Here is a 20,572-nt window from a genome sequence, read left to right as displayed (position 1 = left end):
ACTCCTTCCACCCCTCCACACACACTTTACTTTGAGGATGCCATATTCTCCTGACTCTTATTTCCTTTCACCAGTCATTCTTTCTCAGTCTGCTTTACTGGTTTTCCTTCAAGTCCCAGGCCTTCAGATGTTAAAAGGCACAAGGCTCAGAACTCCCTTTTCCTCCATTTCTCTACACTCATTTTCTTGGTTACCTCGTCCATTTCAGTTCTTAAATACAATCGACATGCTGGCAACCCCCTAATTTATACCTCCAGTCTCCATCTCCCCTCCACAACCAAGTGTGGATATCCAAATACCTCAACATCTCCACTTGGGCATCTAATTGGCATCTCACATAACATGCCTCTCACGCTGCCAAACGTGTTCCCCTGGCAGTCTTTCCAATTTCAATGAATGTCAACACCGTCCATCCAAGTGCAAAGCCAAAAGCCTTGGAGGCGTTGTTGATTCTTTTTATGGGCACACGGCACCTGCCATCCAAAAGCAAATCTTTTTGGCTCAAATTTCAAACACATCCAAAGTCCTGGTATTCTCATCAGCCTTACCTCTATCATCTGAGTGAAACACGATCATCTCTTGTCAATTATATCATTTTATCCCCAAAACTCAACTGCTCCAGTGGCTTATTTCGGACTACTTAAAATTTCCCATAGTCCAGAAAGTATCTCAATCCCTCAGCCTCTATTACCTCAATGAGCTCCCATCATTCACTCCCTTGCTAATTCCATCCCATGTACTGACCTCTCTGCTGCTCTTCAAATGTTCCAGGTGTGCTCTTGGTTCAGGCACATACGTTTTTCACTCTGTCTACAATTCTTTCTCCCCAGATAGTTCCATGGCTTCTTTTCTCATCTTTGGGCTTTGCTCAAATATCACCCCTGCAACACAGCCGTCCCCAGCCGCTCCATGGAAACTTGCAGCCCCTCCCACTCTGTCACCTCCCCTCGCTTTGTTTCCTCATAGCACTTACCGCTAACTGACCAGTAACATGTTTTTATTTAGTTGTTTATAGTCTGTGTCCTCCATGAGACTCTAAGCTCTTTTAGGGCAAAGACCGTCTTGCTCGATACAATGCTTAGAACAAAATTTTATGCCAAGAAAGTGTTCAATAAGTGTCTGATGAAATCAAATCCACGATGATCACCACACAGGGGTGTAATCTCCTGAAACAAACGTTATGGTGGAGTATGCATACGTTATGTAAAGTCTTTGCAAATATATATGGACATATACTTTGAATTCACTGGGGGAAGTCTGCTATGTAGTTAGAAATAATAAATACCTGTGTATTAGAAACGGCAGACTAGAGCGATATTTGCACAAATTATACAAAAATTGGGCATCTAAAAATACTTTTATAAATGTAACACATTTTTGAAAACTCTTTTAACACTTTTATATTTTATTAGAAATTAAAGAAATTGAAAATCCTGCACGATGATCTGTAGTTACAAGAAAATAAAAAAAAAATACCCAAATGATGTATAATATAAAAATGTACTTCGCAATTGGTATAGAAATTCCATTCTAGTTCAGAATACGACCAATGTGGATACTTCCTTTTATATTAAATTCCCAAAATCTAGCAGTTTTCTATGGTATTTTACATTTTTTTAAGATTATTTTAAAATTCCTTCATTCCTTCTTTGGTTTTGGATAAACTAACAAACATTTTGATTAATATAAGTCAGTAATCTGAATTTAAAAATCAATCTCAGAAGTAGTTCATTTTTTTCAATTTTTAATAGATTAATTCTAAAGTAAGACTCATTTATTAGATTATTATAAAAAACACTGCCCTAATTTTTACCTAATTAGCTTAAAAAGCACCATCCTTGATATAAGAATTATTTACTAATCTCTATATCTAATTTAATGTGTAACTAAAACACTAATTTTAACATAGGTGTAAAAATCAGTGCAATGAGAAAGGTCATTTTTAAAATCAATGACAGGGCCAATCTCTATGTAAACTCTAAAATGGTACTTTTTCTTCCAATTTAAGTGTTTAGAAGAGTCAAGATCACTGGAACTGGTTCTATTTTAAAAAATATTTTGTTTTTTACCAATATATATAAATAATAGAATCTTATGTGCAAACCTGTGAAGTCAAACAAGGTAAAGCTACCATAAAATAACACTTTGTCTTGGATACCTAGCTTAATGTTAGTTTAGGTTGAATATCAGCTGTTTCTCCTACTAAGAATTTTAAGCTCATAAAAAAGAACAAGATTATGTCCTTTGTAGAGACACAGATGGAGCTGGAAGTCATTATCCTTAGCAAACTAATGCAGAAACAGAAAAGCGAATACCGTATGTTCTTGCTTATGGGAGCTAAATGATGAGAGCACATGGACTCCGAGGTGAACGACACACACTGGGGCCTATTGGAGGGTGGGAGGAGGGAGGAGGAAGGAGGGAGGAGGGAGGGGATCAGGAAAAATAACTAATTGGTGATAGGCTTAATACCTGGGTGATGAAACAATCTGTACAACAAAGCCCCATGACACACCTGCACATGTACCCTACACTTAAGTAAAACAAACAAACAAACAAACAAACAAAAAGGAGTTTGAACTGAATAGGGAAGGAGTTGGATGGTTCCTGGAAATTGATATGAAATACCCTGAATGATTCTGAAAGAACAAGTGTGCAGGGAGCTTTGAGCAGTAATAATGCACCACAGAGCAGTTAACCAGCAGCCCCATGCACAAGGGCTCCAGACTGCTCACCTACCTAACTATTCTTCAAGTGTGAGGGCTGCTGAATTAAGACAGACATTCGTTCTTAAAAGTGTCTATTGCTAATGTTTAGGAATCATGCAGAACATTCTCCAAAATGCTTTGGTTTGTTTCACGCAGGAAACTAAGCATTAGCAACCTTCCCCGGTTGCATGGAGCTGCCCCCATGTTAAAGAGTCATGGATGTGGTGGTGGCTGTTGCTACTGCTGCCTATGGTGTCTCAGTCAAAGAGAAATTAACAAGCAGAGGCAAGGCTCTAGGGTCATTTCTGTTTTGTCACTCTGTGATAAAGGACAATATTAATTTTAGTCTCAACACATCTTTTAAACTCCAGACATCTACAAGTAGGCAATGATCCCTTCTCCTTCCAGCCAGAAATAATCTGAAAATAATTTATTACGCATTTATAGGATATATATACTTGTGTGTGTATACAGTTTATAATTCTGTTCACAAATATGCTCATATATATAACCTTATACATATAAAGTTACAGTTTGGATTAATAATCATTAGGCTAATAAAATGCAATTATCTGAGAGAAAAGAAGAAATGAGCTGATTTGAGATCTGAGAATATAAAAACTGAGTGTAAGGACTTAAATCACAATCAAGAAAAGCAGTGGGGAGAGGACAAGAGAGAGAAAGGCCCGGAGCCTGGCCTCGACCGATTCCCCTTCCCACGGTCTGCTCTCCTACAGTCACGTCACATGGAGGTACACGCTCTGAAGAAAAGCCGAGCAGAGCAGGAGGACAGAGCATGAAGAGACGAGGGCTCTGGGACGGCATCACTGAGAGGGGGTGACTGAGCAAAGGCCAGCTCGCGATGGCACATGGGGGGTGCAAGGCTCCCCTCCCACGGGGGAGCCTCCACTGTAAACACCTGCCAGAGCTTTTAATTACCTTTACATTCAACCCTGTGGGGTGCTTCATGTGAACTGTCTGAATTTGAAGATGAAAACAAAAGAAAATTAGTTTGGGAGATTTAGCCACTGACATTTCTCAAAGAGATTCATGACGGAAGCACTTTTACAAATGCATGAGCAAGTCACAAGACTAGGACCATGTTATTCAGACCGGCATATTGTCTCAAATGCTAGTATCTGTTACTGTCTAGGATTTTGATGGAATTATAATCGAACGAGACTAGAAAATACCTCAGGGTACAAAGTTGCAAATGGCATATTCCTAGATACCATATTCTTATACATAATTAGCGTGTGGGGACACGCACACCCTAATTATGTTTGTGTATCATTGATAAAACGATGGGTAAACACATAGGAAGGTCTTCTGAGCAAAGCCTACGGAACCTTGGAGATGCTTCCAGTAAAACAGCTTGGTGAGTTTGACTTTCTCTCTCTTTACCAGGGACTTACTTGTTGGCATTTCTCTTTGTCTGACATCTCACGCGGCCAGACGCACAGCTAAAGATAATACGTGTTCTTCCACCTTTCAAGTGAAGAGTGGTGTGCTGAGCCACGAGTGCTCCGATGGTTCTGGTGAAACGGTTTCAAGATATCACTTGGAATCTCTTCCTTAAGGTCAGAGTTGTCCTCTGGAAAGATCTAGGCACATGCTGTGAACCTGGAAACGCCAAACGAAAGGGAATGCTCATGAAAATGTGATCATGCAACCACTCAGAAAGCTTGTTTTGTGCATTCCATGCAAATACTTTTTTAAACAAATTTTTACGTCACTTTCGTATAAATTAGGAAAGAGTCATATGCAAAAACTGCCAATGAGGGTCTTGAGAAAAGGGAAGGCTGCTCCTACAGAACCCAGCCTGAGTGCTGCTCATCTTCCCCAGCTGGTGGACCTGCCAGAAGGCGGGTCCTGGCCCCCGAGGCTGAGGGAGCCCTACTTCCTGGCAGCCCTACTGCTTCCCAGGGGCAGGGGCGACACCAGCTGCTTTAAGAGACCCTTCCCACTCTCTGGGACACGGCTTTGGTTCCTTCATTCTTTTTTTTTTTTTTCTATCACAGAAGAAATAACGTTTATTAAGTAAGTAGCTCCCAGCGCTTTCTGACCTGGACGCAAAGGTAGCAGAAGGCCTCCTGCCTGTTGGCCAGAGAAAAAGAAAATAAACCCTCGGAAAGATGGACATCTGTCTTCTGGACCCTCCATCACTTCTGTAGATACAGAAAAGGCCTCTGACCATCAACACTAGCGGTCTCGGAGTTATTGGTAAGAGTGCCTCCTCTGAAGCCCTGTGTCCAGCCCTGAATCTGGGAGCCAGGCCCTGAGGGCGGATTCGGGGTTACCTGCGGAAGGGTGTCGGGAAGGAAGGGAGGAAGGCAGGAGTGTGGGGATTGGAGGAGGAGGAGGGAGGAGTGTGGGGAGTGAAGGAGGAGGAGGGAGGAGTGTGGGGATTGGAGGAGGAGGAGGGAGGAGTGTGGGACTGAAGGAGGAGGAGAGAGGAGTGTGGGAGTGAAGGAGGAGGAGGGAGGAGTGTGGGGAGTGAAGGAGGAGGAGGGAGGAGTGTGGGGAGTGAAGGAGGAGGAGGGAGGAGTGTGGGACTGAAGGAGGAGGAGGGAGGAGTGTGGGAGTGAAGGAGGAGGAGGGAGGAGTGTGGGGATTGGAGGAGGAGGAGGGACGAATGTGGGGAGTGAAGGAGGAGGAGGGAGGAGTGTGGGGAGTGAAGGAGGAGGAGGGAGGAGTGTGGGACTGAAGGAGGAGGAGGGAGGAGTGTGGGACTGAAGGAGGAGGAGGGAGGAGTGTGGGGAGTGAAGGAGGAGGAGGGAGGAGTGTGGGGAGTGAAGGAGGAGGAGGGAGGAGTGTGGGAGTGAAGGAGGAGGAGGGAGGAGTGTGGGACTGAAGGAGGAGGAGGGAGGAGTGTGGGACTGAAGGAGGAGGAGGGAGGAGTGTGGGACTGAAGGAGGAGGAGGGAGGAGTGTGGGGAGTGAAGGAGGAGGAGGGAGGAGTGTGGGACTGAAGGAGGAGGAGGGAGGAGTGTGGGACTGAAGGAGGAGGAGGGAGGAGTGTGGGACTGAAGGAGGAGGAGGGAGGAGTGTGGGAGTGAAGGAGGAGGAGGGAGGAGTGTGGGGAGTGAAGGAGGAGGAGGGAGGAGTGTGGGGAGTGAAGGAGGAGGAGGGAGGAGTGTGGGACTGAAGGAGGAGGAGGGAGGAATGTGGGAGTGAAGGAGGAGGAGGGAGGAGTGTGGGAGTGAAGGAGGAGGAGGGAGGAGTGTGGGACTGAAGGAGGAGGAGGGAGGAATGTGGGGAGTGAAGGAGGAGGAGGGAGGAGTGTGGGACTGAAGGAGGAGGAGGGAGGAGTGTGGGACTGAAGGAGGAGGAGGGAGGAGTGTGGGACTGAAGGAGGAGGAGGGAGGAGTGTGGGACTGAAGGAGGAGGAGGGAGGAGTGTGGGACTGAAGGAGGAGGAGGGAGGAGTGTGGGAGTGAAGGAGGAGGAGGGAGGAGTGTGGGGAGTGAAGGAGGAGGAGGGAGGAGTGTGGGACTGAAGGAGGAGGAGGGAGGAGTGTGGGGAGTGAAGGAGGAGGAGGGAGGAGTGTGGGAGTGAAGCAGGAGGAGGGAGGAGTGTGGGGAGTGAAGGAGGAGGAGGGAGGAGTGTGGGAGTGAAGCAGGAGGAGGGAGGAGTGTGGGGAGTGAAGGAGGAGGAGGGAGGAGTGTGGGGAGTGAAGGAGGAGGAGGGAGGAGTGTGGGACTGAAGGAGGAGGAGGGAGGAGTGTGGGACTGAAGGAGGAGGAGGGAGGAGTGTGGGGAGTGAAGGAGGAGGAGGGAGGAGTGTGGGACTGAAGGAGGAGGAGGGAGGAGTGTGGGACTGAAGGAGGAGGAGGGAGGAGTGTGGGACTGAAGGAGGAGGAGGGAGGAGTGTGGGAGTGAAGGAGGAGGAGGGAGGAGTGTGGGGAGTGAAGGAGGAGGAGGGAGGAGTGTGGGGAGTGAAGGAGGAGGAGGGAGGAGTGTGGGACTGAAGGAGGAGGAGGGAGGAATGTGGGAGTGAAGGAGGAGGAGGGAGGAGTGTGGGAGTGAAGGAGGAGGAGGGAGGAGTGTGGGACTGAAGGAGGAGGAGGGAGGAATGTGGGGAGTGAAGGAGGAGGAGGGAGGAGTGTGGGACTGAAGGAGGAGGAGGGAGGAGTGTGGGACTGAAGGAGGAGGAGGGAGGAGTGTGGGACTGAAGGAGGAGGAGGGAGGAGTGTGGGACTGAAGGAGGAGGAGGGAGGAGTGTGGGACTGAAGGAGGAGGAGGGAGGAGTGTGGGAGTGAAGGAGGAGGAGGGAGGAGTGTGGGGAGTGAAGGAGGAGGAGGGAGGAGTGTGGGGAGTGAAGGAGGAGGAGGGAGGAGTGTGGGGAGTGAAGGAGGAGGAGGGAGGAGTGTGGGAGTGAAGCAGGAGGAGGGAGGAGTGTGGGGAGTGAAGGAGGAGGAGGGAGGAGTGTGGGAGTGAAGCAGGAGGAGGGAGGAGTGTGGGGAGTGAAGGAGGAGGAGGGAGGAGTGTGGGGAGTGAAGGAGGAGGAGGGAGGAGTGTGGGACTGAAGGAGGAGGAGGGAGGAGTGTGGGACTGAAGGAGGAGGAGGGAGGAGTGTGGGGAGTGAAGGAGGAGGAGGGAGGAGTGTGGGACTGAAGGAGGAGGAGGGAGGAGTGTGGGACTGAAGGAGGAGGAGGGAGGAGTGTGGGACTGAAGGAGGAGGAGGGAGGAGTGTGGGACTGAAGGAGGAGGAGGGAGGAGTGTGGGGAGTGAAGGAGGAGGAGGGAGGAGTGTGGGGAGTGAAGGAGGAGGAGGGAGGAGTGTGGGAGTGAAGGAGGAGGAGGGAGGAGTGTGGGACTGAAGGAGGAGGAGGGAGGAGTGTGGGACTGAAGGAGGAGGAGGGAGGAGTGTGGGACTGAAGGAGGAGGAGGGAGGAGTGTGGGGAGTGAAGGAGGAGGAGGGAGGAGTGTGGGACTGAAGGAGGAGGAGGGAGGAGTGTGGGACTGAAGGAGGAGGAGGGAGGAGTGTGGGAGTGAAGGAGGAGGAGGGAGGAGTGTGGGAGTGAAGGAGGAGGAGGGAGGAGTGTGGGGAGTGAAGGAGGAGGAGGGAGGAGTGTGGGGAGTGAAGGAGGAGGAGGGAGGAGTGTGGGACTGAAGGAGGAGGAGGGAGGAATGTGGGAGTGAAGGAGGAGGAGGGAGGAGTGTGGGAGTGAAGGAGGAGGAGGGAGGAGTGTGGGACTGAAGGAGGAGGAGGGAGGAATGTGGGGAGTGAAGGAGGAGGAGGGAGGAGTGTGGGACTGAAGGAGGAGGAGGGAGGAGTGTGGGACTGAAGGAGGAGGAGGGAGGAGTGTGGGACTGAAGGAGGAGGAGGGAGGAGTGTGGACTGAAGGAGGAGGAGGGAGGAGTGTGGGACTGAAGGAGGAGGAGGGAGGAGTGTGGGAGTGAAGGAGGAGGAGGGAGGAGTGTGGGGAGTGAAGGAGGAGGAGGGAGGAGTGTGGGGAGTGAAGGAGGAGGAGGGAGGAGTGTGGGGAGTGAAGGAGGAGGAGGGAGGAGTGTGGGAGTGAAGCAGGAGGAGGGAGGAGTGTGGGGAGTGAAGGAGGAGGAGGGAGGAGTGTGGGAGTGAAGCAGGAGGAGGGAGGAGTGTGGGGAGTGAAGGAGGAGGAGGGAGGAGTGTGGGGAGTGAAGGAGGAGGAGGGAGGAGTGTGGGACTGAAGGAGGAGGAGGGAGGAGTGTGGGACTGAAGGAGGAGGAGGGAGGAGTGTGGGGAGTGAAGGAGGAGGAGGGAGGAGTGTGGGACTGAAGGAGGAGGAGGGAGGAGTGTGGGACTGAAGGAGGAGGAGGGAGGAGTGTGGGACTGAAGGAGGAGGAGGGAGGAGTGTGGGACTGAAGGAGGAGGAGGGAGGAGTGTGGGACTGAAGGAGGAGGAGGGAGGAGTGTGGGGACTGAAGGAGGAGGAGGGAGGAGTGTGGGGAGTGAAGGAGGAGGAGGGAGGAGTGTGGGAGTGAAGGAGGAGGAGGGAGGAGTGTGGGAGTGAAGCAGGAGGAGGGAGGAGTGTGGGGAGTGAAGGAGGAGGAGGGAGGAGTGTGGGAGTGAAGCAGGAGGAGGGAGGAGTGTGGGGAGTGAAGGAGGAGGAGGGAGGAGTGTGGGGAGTGAAGGAGGAGGAGGGAGGAGTGTGGGACTGAAGGAGGAGGAGGGAGGAGTGTGGGACTGAAGGAGGAGGAGGGAGGAGTGTGGGGAGTGAAGGAGGAGGAGGGAGGAGTGTGGGAGTGAAGGAGGAGGAGGGAGGAGTGTGGGACTGAAGGAGGAGGAGGGAGGAGTGTGGGACTGAAGGAGGAGGAGGGAGGAGTGTGGGACTGAAGGAGGAGGAGGGAGGAGTGTGGGACTGAAGGAGGAGGAGGGAGGAGTGTGGGACTGAAGGAGGAGGAGGGAGGAGTGTGGGGACTGAAGGAGGAGGAGGGAGGAGTGTGGGAGTGAAGGAGGAGGAGGGAGGAGTGTGGGACTGAAGGAGGAGGAGTGAGGAGTGTGGGAGTGAAGGAGGAGGAGGGAGGAGTGTGGGACTGAAGGAGGAGGAGGGAGGAGTGTGGGAGTGAAGGAGGAGGAGGGAGGAGTGTGGGACTGAAGGAGGAGGAGGGAGGAGTGTGGGAGTGAAGGAGGAGGAGGGAGGAGTGTGGGAGTGAAGGAGGAGGAGGGAGGAGCGTGGGGACTGAAGGAGGAGGAGGGAGGAGTGTGTGGATTGAAGGAGGAGGGAGGAGTGTGGGGACTGAAGGAGGAAGGAGGAGTGTGTGGATTGAAGGAGGAGGGAGGATTTGGGGGAGTGAAGGAGGGAGGAGTGTGTGGATTGGAGGAGGAGGCAGGAGTGTGGGTGTGAATGATGGAAGGCAGGGTGGCACACTGTCTGGAGCCAACATGCTGTGTGGGATCAGGTGCTTTCAAGGCTTTGCTTTTGGGTGGGAATGTCCCCTGCCCAGTTGTGCCACTGAAAAGGACCGCAGAAAGGTGTAGTTCTTAGAATGACTGATCAGAATGATTCAGAAATGCCCTTACGAGGATCTTGTTTATGGTAAGCTCCATGAAGACTTAGTTAGAGGAAAATTGAAACAGTTTCGTTCAGTCCTCAGGGTTCAGCCTGACTTTGAAATTAGTGCAGAAGCTTCTAGACTTTGATTTTGAAGACAGCCGGTGGATGAACAGAGGAAACATCAAGGAACACAGGTCCCTCCGTGAAGGGTTTAAGTTGTGATGAAAGGCCAGACAGTGGCAGGAGACCCGGTGTTCAGCGGGGAAGTTTCCACTTTGGCGGGTGAAAGGGCCTCCTTTTCCCTGAGGTTTTCTACCCTCGTCGGGCGCCCTGCCTGCTCTGCGGGCTTAGAGCTCACCAGGCTGCTCACTGCTGGTCCCTGAGTGCATTGGCTTGGCCAGTCCTCTCCAGCAGCACAAGCCTGGCCGGTTCTAGGCAGGATTGGCCCGGAACAGAGTCACCATGAACCTGATCTTGAAGGCACAGTTTTGTTTTGTTTTTTAAATGAGGCAGAGCTGACCTTAAACAGGCTCATGGGTGATCAGGATGGGTCCCTGGACACGTTGAACCTTGTTATGCACGAGGCACAGCGTTACATGCTCTGTGTTTTATTCCATCCCTTCAGGAGCCCATGAGGGAGGTATTATCCCCATTTTACAGATGGGGAAGCTGGGGCCTGTAGGGAACGCCTGGTCCCGTAGCAGCCAGCAGCAGAGCTAGGACTTCTGTGCCAAGGCCTGTGTCTCTCACCACCACCAGGCATGGCCTTCTCGGGAATGCGCAGGCTGGCACCTACAGTCCTGGGCACCTGTGCCCTCCCTTCCCAGCTGCACAGGCCCTGTGGAGCCAGGCGGAGCTCCAGGGGGTCTCCTGTGGCGAGTTTTCCTGTGCACAGTGTAGAAGGGAGGAGAAGCCAGCGTGATTCTGAGAGAGCGTGGACATCCCCTTCACACTGAGCTTTGCAGCATTAAAAAATGGTTAAGGAGGGGAAATATTTCAAACCAAAGAACTCAGTGTTAGCCTGTCATTACAGATGCAGAATGTCTTGGAGCTGGGCGTTTGGGCGGCTGTGTTCTCCCTGCTAATAGCTCTTTAGTCTTGGGTCAGTATTTAAGAGGCAGTGACCCACCGATGACAGGTGTGGACTGTTCCCTGGGTCTTGCACGAGTTAAGTGGCTATATGTGACCCCATGTGTTAATGGACCTCCTGTAGACGCTCCCGGGGTCACTGCAGTCCCCACACACTGGCTCTACCCACCTCTCCTCTTCCAGAAAGCAGTGAGTGACATTCCAAAGGGGTCACCATGAATCCACTCTGGTTTCTAATTCATTCCTGAATGTCCTAGTAGACCGTGGTGCGCTGACTAAGCTGGTGGCCAGAGGCGGCTCCCTGTGTGAGCGGCGTGGTGGGCTCACCTTGACAGAGTGCTTAGAGGAGAGAAGTGGCTTTTCGTTTTTGAAGGGCAAGACTTAGGTCTCCTGATCTGCGTGTGCAGGTGATTTGCAGCCTCACTTTGAGCCTGGGACATCTGCATTGGGCACGTGCCATGGCGCACCTTCATCAGAGCTTGCGCCTTTGAGCCGCGTTCCCTCTAGGTGGTGAGATGAGGGGGCCTTGGTTGTATTTTCCTTGGTGGATTTTTGTGTTTCGCAAGTTGTCAATTTTGATAATGTATTATTTTTATAATTGCAGAAAAAACAAATAGCTTATTTTAAAGCAAAAAGAAAAGAAAAAAAGTTACTGATAAGAGAATACACTGACCTGGCATTTGGTGAATGATTTAACAGTGCAGATTTTAAAGAAGTTCAGAACCCAATTCCCTGTCCAAACCTCCACTTTCATGTGCCTGAACTATCTACTGGACACCTCCACTTGGCATGCTGCAGTCAGCACCCCCAAAAGTGACCGTGTCAGAATTCCCCATTCCCTCTCAGCACCGCCTGCCTCTGGCCATCCGCAGACACGTCCGTCAGCCCTCGCCCCCTTCTCTCTCATCCCTTGGGATGGCCATCTTCTGCAAGAAGCCTCTGTGCCCCCCAGCCACCGGACAGGGGAGCCAGAAGGTCCTGCTCGCTCTCTCACAGCCTTTTCCAGCTTCCCTGCCAGGCTCAATGTTCCTTGAGGCACAGACAGAAACACCCCTGGTGCTTGAATCCGTCTTTAGCACGGACTTTGGCACTGAGTGAGCACCTGATACACCGTCGATGATTAATCAGCTAACTTGGGCACCTACCTTCCCCCAAGCATCTACAATTGTGTTAAAAGTAACACCTGGGCTGGGCACGGTGGCTCATGCCTGTAATCCCAGCACTTTGGGAGGCCGAGGTGGGTGAATTATCTGAGGTCAGGTTTGAGACCAGCCTGGCCAATATGGTGAAACCCCATCTCTACTAAAAATAACAAAAATTAGCCAGGTGGGGCGGTGCGCACCTGTAATCCCAGCTACTCAGGAGGTTGAGGCGGGAGAATGGCTTGAACCCAAGAAGTGGAGGTTGCAGTGAGCTGAGATTGCACCACTGCCCTCCAGCCTGGGCATTGCAGTGAGAGTCCAACAACAACAACAACAACAAAAAAAAAAAAAAAAAAAAAAAAAGCAACACCCGATCATGTAGCATGACTGCCTTTTAGACCATGAGCCGTTGCCATGAGAACAGCCGCTAATACTGCTGAAGCACATACAGCAGCAGAAAGGCAACAGAAAGGCACAGCAGCCCAGAGCTGTTAGCCCAGGAGCAAAATCTGAAAGAGCTGAAGAATCCCTGACGTCGCTGTACTACAGGGCTACAGAAGACGCTGCTGTGAACAGTGACGGATCTGTGTTACACAATGCTTACCTTCTACACAGTTCACTTTTACAATTAGAATAAGTTTAAGATTCCCTGGAAAACAATAAATTCTCCCTGACATTTCAGATTATCTATAATAGGAACGATCATAAGTCATAATCTTTGAGCAATATATGCCTGGCATCTAGCTAGGTCCTTGTCACAGATTTCCAGTCGTTAGTTTATCTACCCAGCTTGTTATAAAAGAGGAAGCTGAGGCCCAGAGAGATTGGGACATTCCTAGGGCTGCACAGCCAGTAGCAGAACGAGGGTGGAAATCCCACCGCAGACTCCAGGGCAGCACACCTCCGGATGGGGCCCCACTGCCGCCCTGAAAAAAGTGTTGGTAACTGGAAGTGGACACGCCACCGGCCGGTATTCAAACTAGAACTTTATCCTGCAAACAACATACTGGGCTGGGATGTATTTACCTGTAAAACCCTACGTTATAAAGTAATTAGCAAATTTCTGTTAAATTTCTCAAGCATTTTTATCATTCGATTTTCAAAGAGAATCTGAGATTAGAGTTTCATTTAGAAACAGAGCATGAAAACTCTGTAGCAAACAGAGGTACTGACTGCTCCTGAGACAGCACTTTTTTTCAGAGTGAGGCCCCAGTTCATTGAGAGCATGTGGGCATTTCCCCCTTGCTGACCTAAGGGCAGGTAAGGAAGGATGTGTCTGTGCAGGTGTGCTCTGCGATTGATGTTTCTGAGGTCGGGCTTGCTATTCCCTTCTCCATACGAAAAACAGGCTTATTGAGGTAGATAATCTTCCACCTCACTTTCTGAAACTTGAAATCTCACCTATTACATCACTTTATCTATATATGGAGAAAAGCTGACCTGTGAAAATACTTTGACCCGTCCACGTATGAGCAGCAAATTCCACTTGGGTCAATGAACTTTTTCGAGGCACATCCAACTGTTGGAAGAAAAATAACATCAGGGACAAGTTTCATTGTTTTCAAACGTTTTTCAAAATTAAAGTTACAGCGAACAGAGCACCCACCCGGAGCGCATGGGTTGTGCTGGGCCTTGACAGCTGTTCCACGGTGGCCGTTCTTTCTCGAAGAGGTGACCGTTCTATACCATCAGGCATGGCACTCAGCACACAGTTTTGCGGACATTTTCCTCTGTACTAAATGAGGGATAGTATGTTCTCTTTTAAAACAAATGCAATCCTTAAAAACACAAGAGAAAATCTCTACATGCTCAATCATTCACTCTTTATTTGGAAACTTTTAGTTAGACATTACTAAGGATCAGGTCTCCTAAGGATAAATACCTGATGAGATATATTTTGATTATGTAACTGCACTATGTAACCTGACAAAATGACAGTGTCACCACAGGGAAAGAGAGATAAAAAACCTGTACCACATTCATCTCTTAACATTAAACCATAATAGAAATATAATTCTGCATTTGTGAAGTATCAGGCTTTTTCATGTGATGTTCGCCATATTTAAAATGAAGTTATTCGAAGGTTAAACGCTAACACGTTGCAACTCTAGCCTTTTGGGAATGGGTTCTAGTGCTGTGCTCAAGGTGGCACAGGAAATACAAGAGAAAACCTTGCCCCAGGCAGGGTTTTTCTCTCTCTATGTCTTTATGTTCCTACAACAGGGGTCCTTCTGTGTTGTATAAAATGAATAGAGACCGGTGACTTGTGTGAGAATGAGTGGGGGGGTGGCTATAAACCTGGGGCAGCTGGCTGTGGCATGGGCAGCAGCATGCTCCCCAGACCTTGTGTGACTGCGTGGCTGGGCGGAGTCTGAGCGCAGACATTATCGCCCTACACTGCAACAGACGTGGCAAAGGTTGGCTGTAAAAATGAGACCTGACAAAAACGACCAGGGTCAGAATTTCCTGAGCTCATGACTTCACGTTAGGAGTTATTTGACACCGATGAGTTCATTTCATCCTTCTAATAATTCTTTGGGGTTAACAATTATTAATCCCTTTTTATAGAGGAGAACACTAAGGCTCGGGTAGATTAAAGTGACTTGTACCAAATCACAGAAGAATTTCCGTGGCAGGTTCACGTGGCCCTCCTGTCTCCTGACCAAATCTCATGCTGTCTCTGCGACACCATCTTATCAGATATTTCCGTGGCACCTGGACTTTCTGATTTAGTTCAAGACATGCTTTCATTTCACAAAATGGTGAATTAACCTGTCACTCCCTGTGAATTCTCACAAGCCATTTACTTTCTGGAAATGGATTATGAAGGCATTTGAATACAGCTGCTCGGATCTTACGTTACTAATTTCACTTGGAAGTGCCAAGGTTGTTTTTGCTTGTTCTCTGATATACTGCCTAAACGGTCCAGTTAACCAGAATGAATTCTGTCTTACAGAAGCAAGGAGGGGTCCAGGAACTGCTGCGTTTCGCTCCCCGGTCTCTGTGCCTATCTGTGGGAACCTGCTCCGTGAGGTCTGGACCAGCGGGGAAGCCACGTGGTCTGCGCCTGTGAACCTGCAACACATCATCATGTCACTGAGCACACAGGGATAGGAAATCTGCCAAGAGCTGTGAGTTCTATGCTTCTGGGGCACACAGGAGGTCGTCAATGTCTGCTATTTGTGGTATTATCCTGATGCTCCCCAGGAAACTAACAGCACTGTGATAATTAGGAAAAAATGTTACCTCGATAAAAGTGAAAGACAGAGGATGGGGGTGAGAAGACTCAGAGCTGGTGTGTGTGTGTTGGGGGGGGGGCGGTGGTCAAAGGGAACATGAGGCAGGCCAGAATCCAGGTGGGTGAGAAGCCGGGGGACGCAGGTGAGGCAGTGTGATCAAACAGGACAGGTGTGTCCTTGTGAAGCCACAGCTTCCCTCTTATGTGTAGAGCACAGCTGTGCACACAAACAGCCTGTCTGCGGGACTACAATTCCTGCGTGGGAGAGCAGCTGGGGAGAACTGCCTAAAAGGGCTCCTCAGGGTGGCAATCATAAAAAAAAAGCTGGAACATCACCAGCCTACAGGGAGAGAGGGGTCAGAACACGGAGGGATTTGTACAGTCGGAGGCAGTTGAAGGTATCTCAGTAGGAAGCAGAGATGGGTTTCCATTTGATGATGTGTGACAGCGGAGCCCAGGAAGGCTGCAGCAGGCGGAGAGAGCCTGCCATGTGCTGCTCACTGGCACCAGGCCAGCGAGGCCGGAGGCAAAGGGACCCCAACGAAGGAATCAGCACCGCAGACCTAACACAGCTGCAAACATCAGCCCCAAACTGTGAAAGGAACAGGCACCTATTAAAAAGCTGAAAGGGGGTTTATGATGACTGCCTCTGGAAAGATTCCAGCTGCCAGGTAAGTGCTGGCAGCCGCCCACTCCTGAGCTCAGCTCCTATTAACTCCTCCTTTGCATGCCGGGGTGGGGCCAGTGGGTGGTCTCCGAAGCCAGAGGGCACTTGTGGGTGTGGGTGGGCCCAGCTCAGCCTCTCCGTGGGGAAGGATCTCTGGCAGGCTTCCCCTGTTTCCTCATCTCAGATTTGGGATAGCATGAGTCCCAACCACATAAAGGTTTGCAGTGGGGAGTAAAACCACAAATGTAATTCCTTTACCTGGTGCTGGTAACAAAGAAAGCCATCAGTAAACATTGGCTGTTATTATCCACACAAGTATCGGCCGATACTGGTTAAGTTAGCTGGAGGGCAAGAGATAGGTACCTTTCTAATGACGCCACGGTGGGATATGAATCCCTGAGATCAAAAGCTTTGCTGAAACTCCTACGTAGGGGGAAGTGCATCCTTAAAGAGAATCCGATACAGACATACTCCTTTTATTTTTATAGCATTTTACATACATTATTTTATTTAAACCTCCCCCTAAAAAGTACTAATTTTGTAACTTAAAGGCATTAACTAAGTATTTGTTTTACAGAGGAGGCCACTGAAATCCACCCAAGGTCACCCCACCGTCAGAGGCTCATTCTGCCTGTGTCACAGAGATAGCCTGACCTTATGTCCTAGTATACAGCGAAGTGGACCCCTGGAGCAAGCTGAATGTTAAATACTCCATGAGCGCATTAGAAAAGTGTCTGCATATCACTGGATAGAGGTTCCCTTGTCCGGGATGAGCCACAGACCCTAACTGACAAGCATCTAGGCCCTGCGTGACCTTTAGTTGCACATGAGAGAAAGAAGACTCACAGTTTTGTTCCCCGAAGAACTTCGTCACTACAGACATTGGGGGTTTTTAGTCTCTGTGGATCTGGAACAAGAGAAGGCAGTCTCCATGGCACTGGTGTTTTCTTTGCAGAAGGTAGTAATCGGTGCGTGTCTGAGGCCCGTCCCAGTCTGTGCCGTGAGGAGGAGGGAACACCGGCCCCTCCACCTGACAGCTTGTCCGCCTGTTCATTCCTGGGGGAAGGAAATCCGGTGAGCTACTCAGACGCAAGTGTTGTGAGAACAGGGAACACACCTGTCTGTGCTTGGGTGAGCCCCGTCCAGAACAGTGCCTGACACCTAGAACAGACTCTTAAGAACTGGTTGAATGAATAGGAAGACCCGCCACTTCCTGTTTCAATGAAGAAACACCCACAGGAAGAGACCTAAGGTTTTAATTGTGAATAATCCAACAGTCAAGCCCACAAGATTAAGACTTCATGACTGTGTTCCCCTTTGTCCGACTCTCCCAACCAAATACAGACAGTCACTGTTTGTGGTTGGTACTGGAAGGGCTTGTTTCTGCTCTTCCACACTCCCCCGGGATGTGCTCAGGCATAGCTGAAGCAGGGGACGAAATGGGACCTTCGTGAGCTCACGTCCCCTGCAAGTCTTCAGCGCTGCAGTGTGTCCAGCACAAGGTAGAGGCTGGGTAACTACAACGGATAGCGACACTGATACGTACTGCGTTCTGTCAGGAAAACAGGTCCGTCTGTGCTGAAGTGGTTTTGCTTGAATTGTCATGACACCATTCATGTCACTATAAAAGTTGTTGGAGAAGCGATGAACCTGAGAACAGTAAAAAAAAAGAAAGAAAAAATTACAACTGCCCAGTGCCGTTCCAGACCCATGCTTGTCAGAAATCGGCAGGAAACTGGCTGACTGCAGGAAAAGCTAATGCGGGGGGTGGGGGGTATTTTATACAGACGTGGGCTGAGACATGAATAACGAATTGGTTAATTCCACAAGGCTCCTAACCATGGGGACATTCAGACACCTGGCCTAAAGTGGTGGGAAGTGAGGAAGAGGTTCCTGTACTGGAGAGGGTGGCTGCACGGGGAGGATGCCACCGGCCCAGGGTGACCTGGCAGGGACGCTGCAGGGACGCAGAGCCCGGCTTCAGTCTCTGCTAGAAGTTGAAGGGCAAGGGAGCGCTGATGGTCGATGTGTATCAGCCTCTGGTAACTCCAGGGTGAGAAAGGCAGAGACAGGGCCAGGAGAAGCACAGGCCAGGCATGGAGGCCCCTCCACTCCGCACCTGCCGGGGCTCTCTTCCCTGAAGCAGTGAGATGCCTGGGACCCAAGCGTGAGCTCTGGAGAAGCTTCCGGCTGAATCCTGTTCTCACCGCTTCCTGGTCAGTAATTCTGGAATGCTTACTTTGTTCTTGGAACTTTAAGGTTCTCCTCTTTACACTGGGGAAAAGTCACACCAGCTTCAGAGAGCTCTTGTGAGAACTGAATCAAATGACATTTGTAAAAGCATGAGCTAATGGCTAAGGGATTCTTAACTCCGTCTTCACTCCCACAATATGACCAACGAGGATTTAAAATAGTATTTACCTAGATGACGGGCTGATGGGGGCAGCAAACCACCCTGGCACTTGTATACCTATGTGACGAACCTGCACATTCTGCACATGGATCTGGGAGCTTAAAGTAAAATTCAAAACTTCAAAAATCATAGTCATACTTAGATTTGGGAGAACAGGATTTCTGGGACTGGAATTCTGTTCTGATTCATGAACAGATGTGGCAACCAGAATCACAGGTAGAGGAGTCACTTAAGAACTTCTGCAATTACCCCTGGAACACCTTGAGTATTTCATAGCACGCTCTATTTTTACTCTGTTCACTTTGCTTTCCATTTATTTTTTTAACATTTATCCAAACAAAGGAATTACAAAACCAAAACAGCTATTTTAAAAAGTCCTCCGCTTCTAGATTTTCCACATTTTTCAGGTCTATTTATTTTGCCTGATATTTAAAGGTTCTTTTCTATATTATCATCAACTGTTCTTTTTGTGATATTCATACTACCTATTTTTTTTTTTTTTTAAAGTAGAGAATGTTGTATTGAAATTGTCAGGGCAGTTTAAAGCGATCAAAAAATACAATAAGCAGGTAGCGGTTCCAAGTTTCTTCAGAACAGAAAAGACAGAGACCTCTTGCCAAGCGCCTCCCCTAAGAGTGAAAGAAGCCTCTGTGGCGCTCTGATTTCCCACTGCCCCGAGGCACAGATGCGTCCGGCCTCCGCCCTTTCAGTCCCACAGGGATCTTTGGTTGGGACGCTCCGCACCTCGCATTTCTGCCTTCGATTTGAAGAGGCCCCCTTCCTTTCTCACCCTAACAAATCACACCTACGTCATTTAAGGCTTGGTTCGTATCTTACCCTACTCTGAAAAGTATATTTTTCCTCTGAACCCCATGGCACCTACGTTGGTGTGTTGTGAGTTGTGTGTGCATGTGGTGTGTGTGGTGTGTGTATGGCGTGTGCGTGGTGTGCTTGTGTATGTGGTATGTGTATGTGTGTTGGTGTGTGGTATGTGGTGTGTGCATGTGCAGTGTGTGTGTGCGTGGTGTGTTTGGTGTGTGTGTGCTTGATGTGTTGCTGTGTGTTGGGTGTGTGTGTGGTGTGTGTAGTGTGTGTGCATGTGGTATGTGTTTGTATGGGGTGTGGCGTGTGTGTGTGGTGTATAATGTATGCTGTATGTGTATGGTGTGTGGCGTGTTTGTGTGGGGTGTGTGTGGGGGATATGTGTGCATGTGGCATATGTATGTGACGTGTGTGTGTGGTGTGTTTGTGTGGGGTGTATGATGTGTGGTGTGTTTGTGAGGGGTGTGTGTATGGTGTGTGGGGTGTGTGCGTAGAGGGGTGCATGTGGCATGTGTGAGTGATATGTGTAGTGTGTGTGTGCATGGTATGTGTGTGTGGTGTGTGGGTGTGGGGTGTGTGTGTAGTGTGTGCATGTGGTATGTGTTTGTATGGTGTGTGGTGTGTGTGGGTGGTGTATGATGTGTGGTATGTTGGTGTGGGGTGTGGGTGTGGGGTGTGTGGGCTGTGTGTGTAGTGTGTGCATGTGATATGTGTGTGTGTGGTGTATGATATGTGGTGTGTGGTGTATGATGTGTGGTATGTTGGTGTGGGGTGTTGGTATGGGGTGTGTGGGCTGTGTGTGTAGTGTGTGCATGTGGTATGTGTGTGTGTGGTGTATGATGTGTGGGGGGGTGTGTGTGTGGCATGTGTGTGGGGTGTGTGTGCGTCTGTGTGTGTTTATCCCTTTTCTCTGCTCCCTGACACACAAGACGGGCAGTGGAAACAAGCTCCTTGGCCTCCCGTGAACAAGCGTGTCCTTTCCAGCCTCACCCACTACCAGATCTTTCAATAAAAACGCAATTCAAGAAAAATGTATTAAGAGCTTAATATGTGCCGGTCCCTGGGGTGGGAGCTTCCTGGTATTTCTATGATTTTATCCTCACAGCAATCCCTTGGACAAGATAGCATCGTCCTCATTATAAGCTAAGGACACTAAAGTTCAGAAAAGTTCAACATATCCAGAAAAATACTCCTCACAGGCCTCACGATTCCTCATCCCCCGTCCTTGCCACTATGCTGCTGTTCCCAGTTTCTTATACCCTAAGTTCAGTCCAATCACAGTCCCCAAAATGCCCCGTCTTTCCTTCATCCATGCCTTTGTTTGGCCTGAAATGGGTCACCCAGAGCTCCTTCCCACAAGCCTTGCTCATGTCTTCATGGTTCTGCTCAAATTTCACCTCCAACGTAAAAGACCAATCCCCCTCCGCTAATCAGAACAAATCGCTCTCTGATTCTTCTCCAAGGCTCTTGTCTTGTGCACGACCCTCACAGAATGCATTACAGCTGCCCCTGGGTCAG

At 49.6% G+C, this 20,572-nt stretch overlaps 1 protein-coding gene across 5 annotated transcripts in view; it reads right to left on the bottom strand.

Annotated features, from left to right (window-relative positions):
• Positions 1-3,123: 3,123 nt before the first annotated feature.
• Positions 3,124-20,572, bottom strand: part of FAM149A (family with sequence similarity 149 member A) — a 63,660-nt gene continuing 46,211 nt past the window's right edge. For 3 of the 5 annotated variants that reach the window (XM_074396736.1, XM_074396734.1, XM_074396735.1), the window contains 7 exons: positions 17,366-17,469; positions 16,666-16,875; positions 16,183-16,263; positions 14,869-14,989; positions 13,521-13,649; positions 13,355-13,433; positions 3,124-4,331 (listed from right to left, as the gene is read on the bottom strand). In XM_074396736.1, coding sequence (XP_074252837.1) covers positions 4,258-4,331; positions 13,355-13,433; positions 13,521-13,649; positions 14,869-14,989; positions 16,183-16,263; positions 16,666-16,875; positions 17,366-17,469 — 798 coding nt within the window. In that variant the 3' untranslated portion in view covers positions 3,124-4,257. Of the gene's footprint in view, positions 4,332-9,709; positions 13,434-13,520; positions 13,650-14,868; positions 14,990-16,182; positions 16,264-16,665; positions 16,876-17,365; positions 17,470-20,572 lie in introns of all 5 variants that reach the window. The other 2 variants (XM_074396733.1, XR_012516943.1) reach the window with 2 other exon arrangements.

Source organism: Saimiri boliviensis, chromosome 3 (genome assembly GCF_048565385.1).
Source record: "Saimiri boliviensis isolate mSaiBol1 chromosome 3, mSaiBol1.pri, whole genome shotgun sequence".
Taxonomy (NCBI): Eukaryota; Metazoa; Chordata; class Mammalia; order Primates; family Cebidae; genus Saimiri; species Saimiri boliviensis.
The sequence above is the reverse complement of the archived record's forward strand: the minus strand, read 5'-3'. Positions and strand labels throughout refer to the sequence as shown.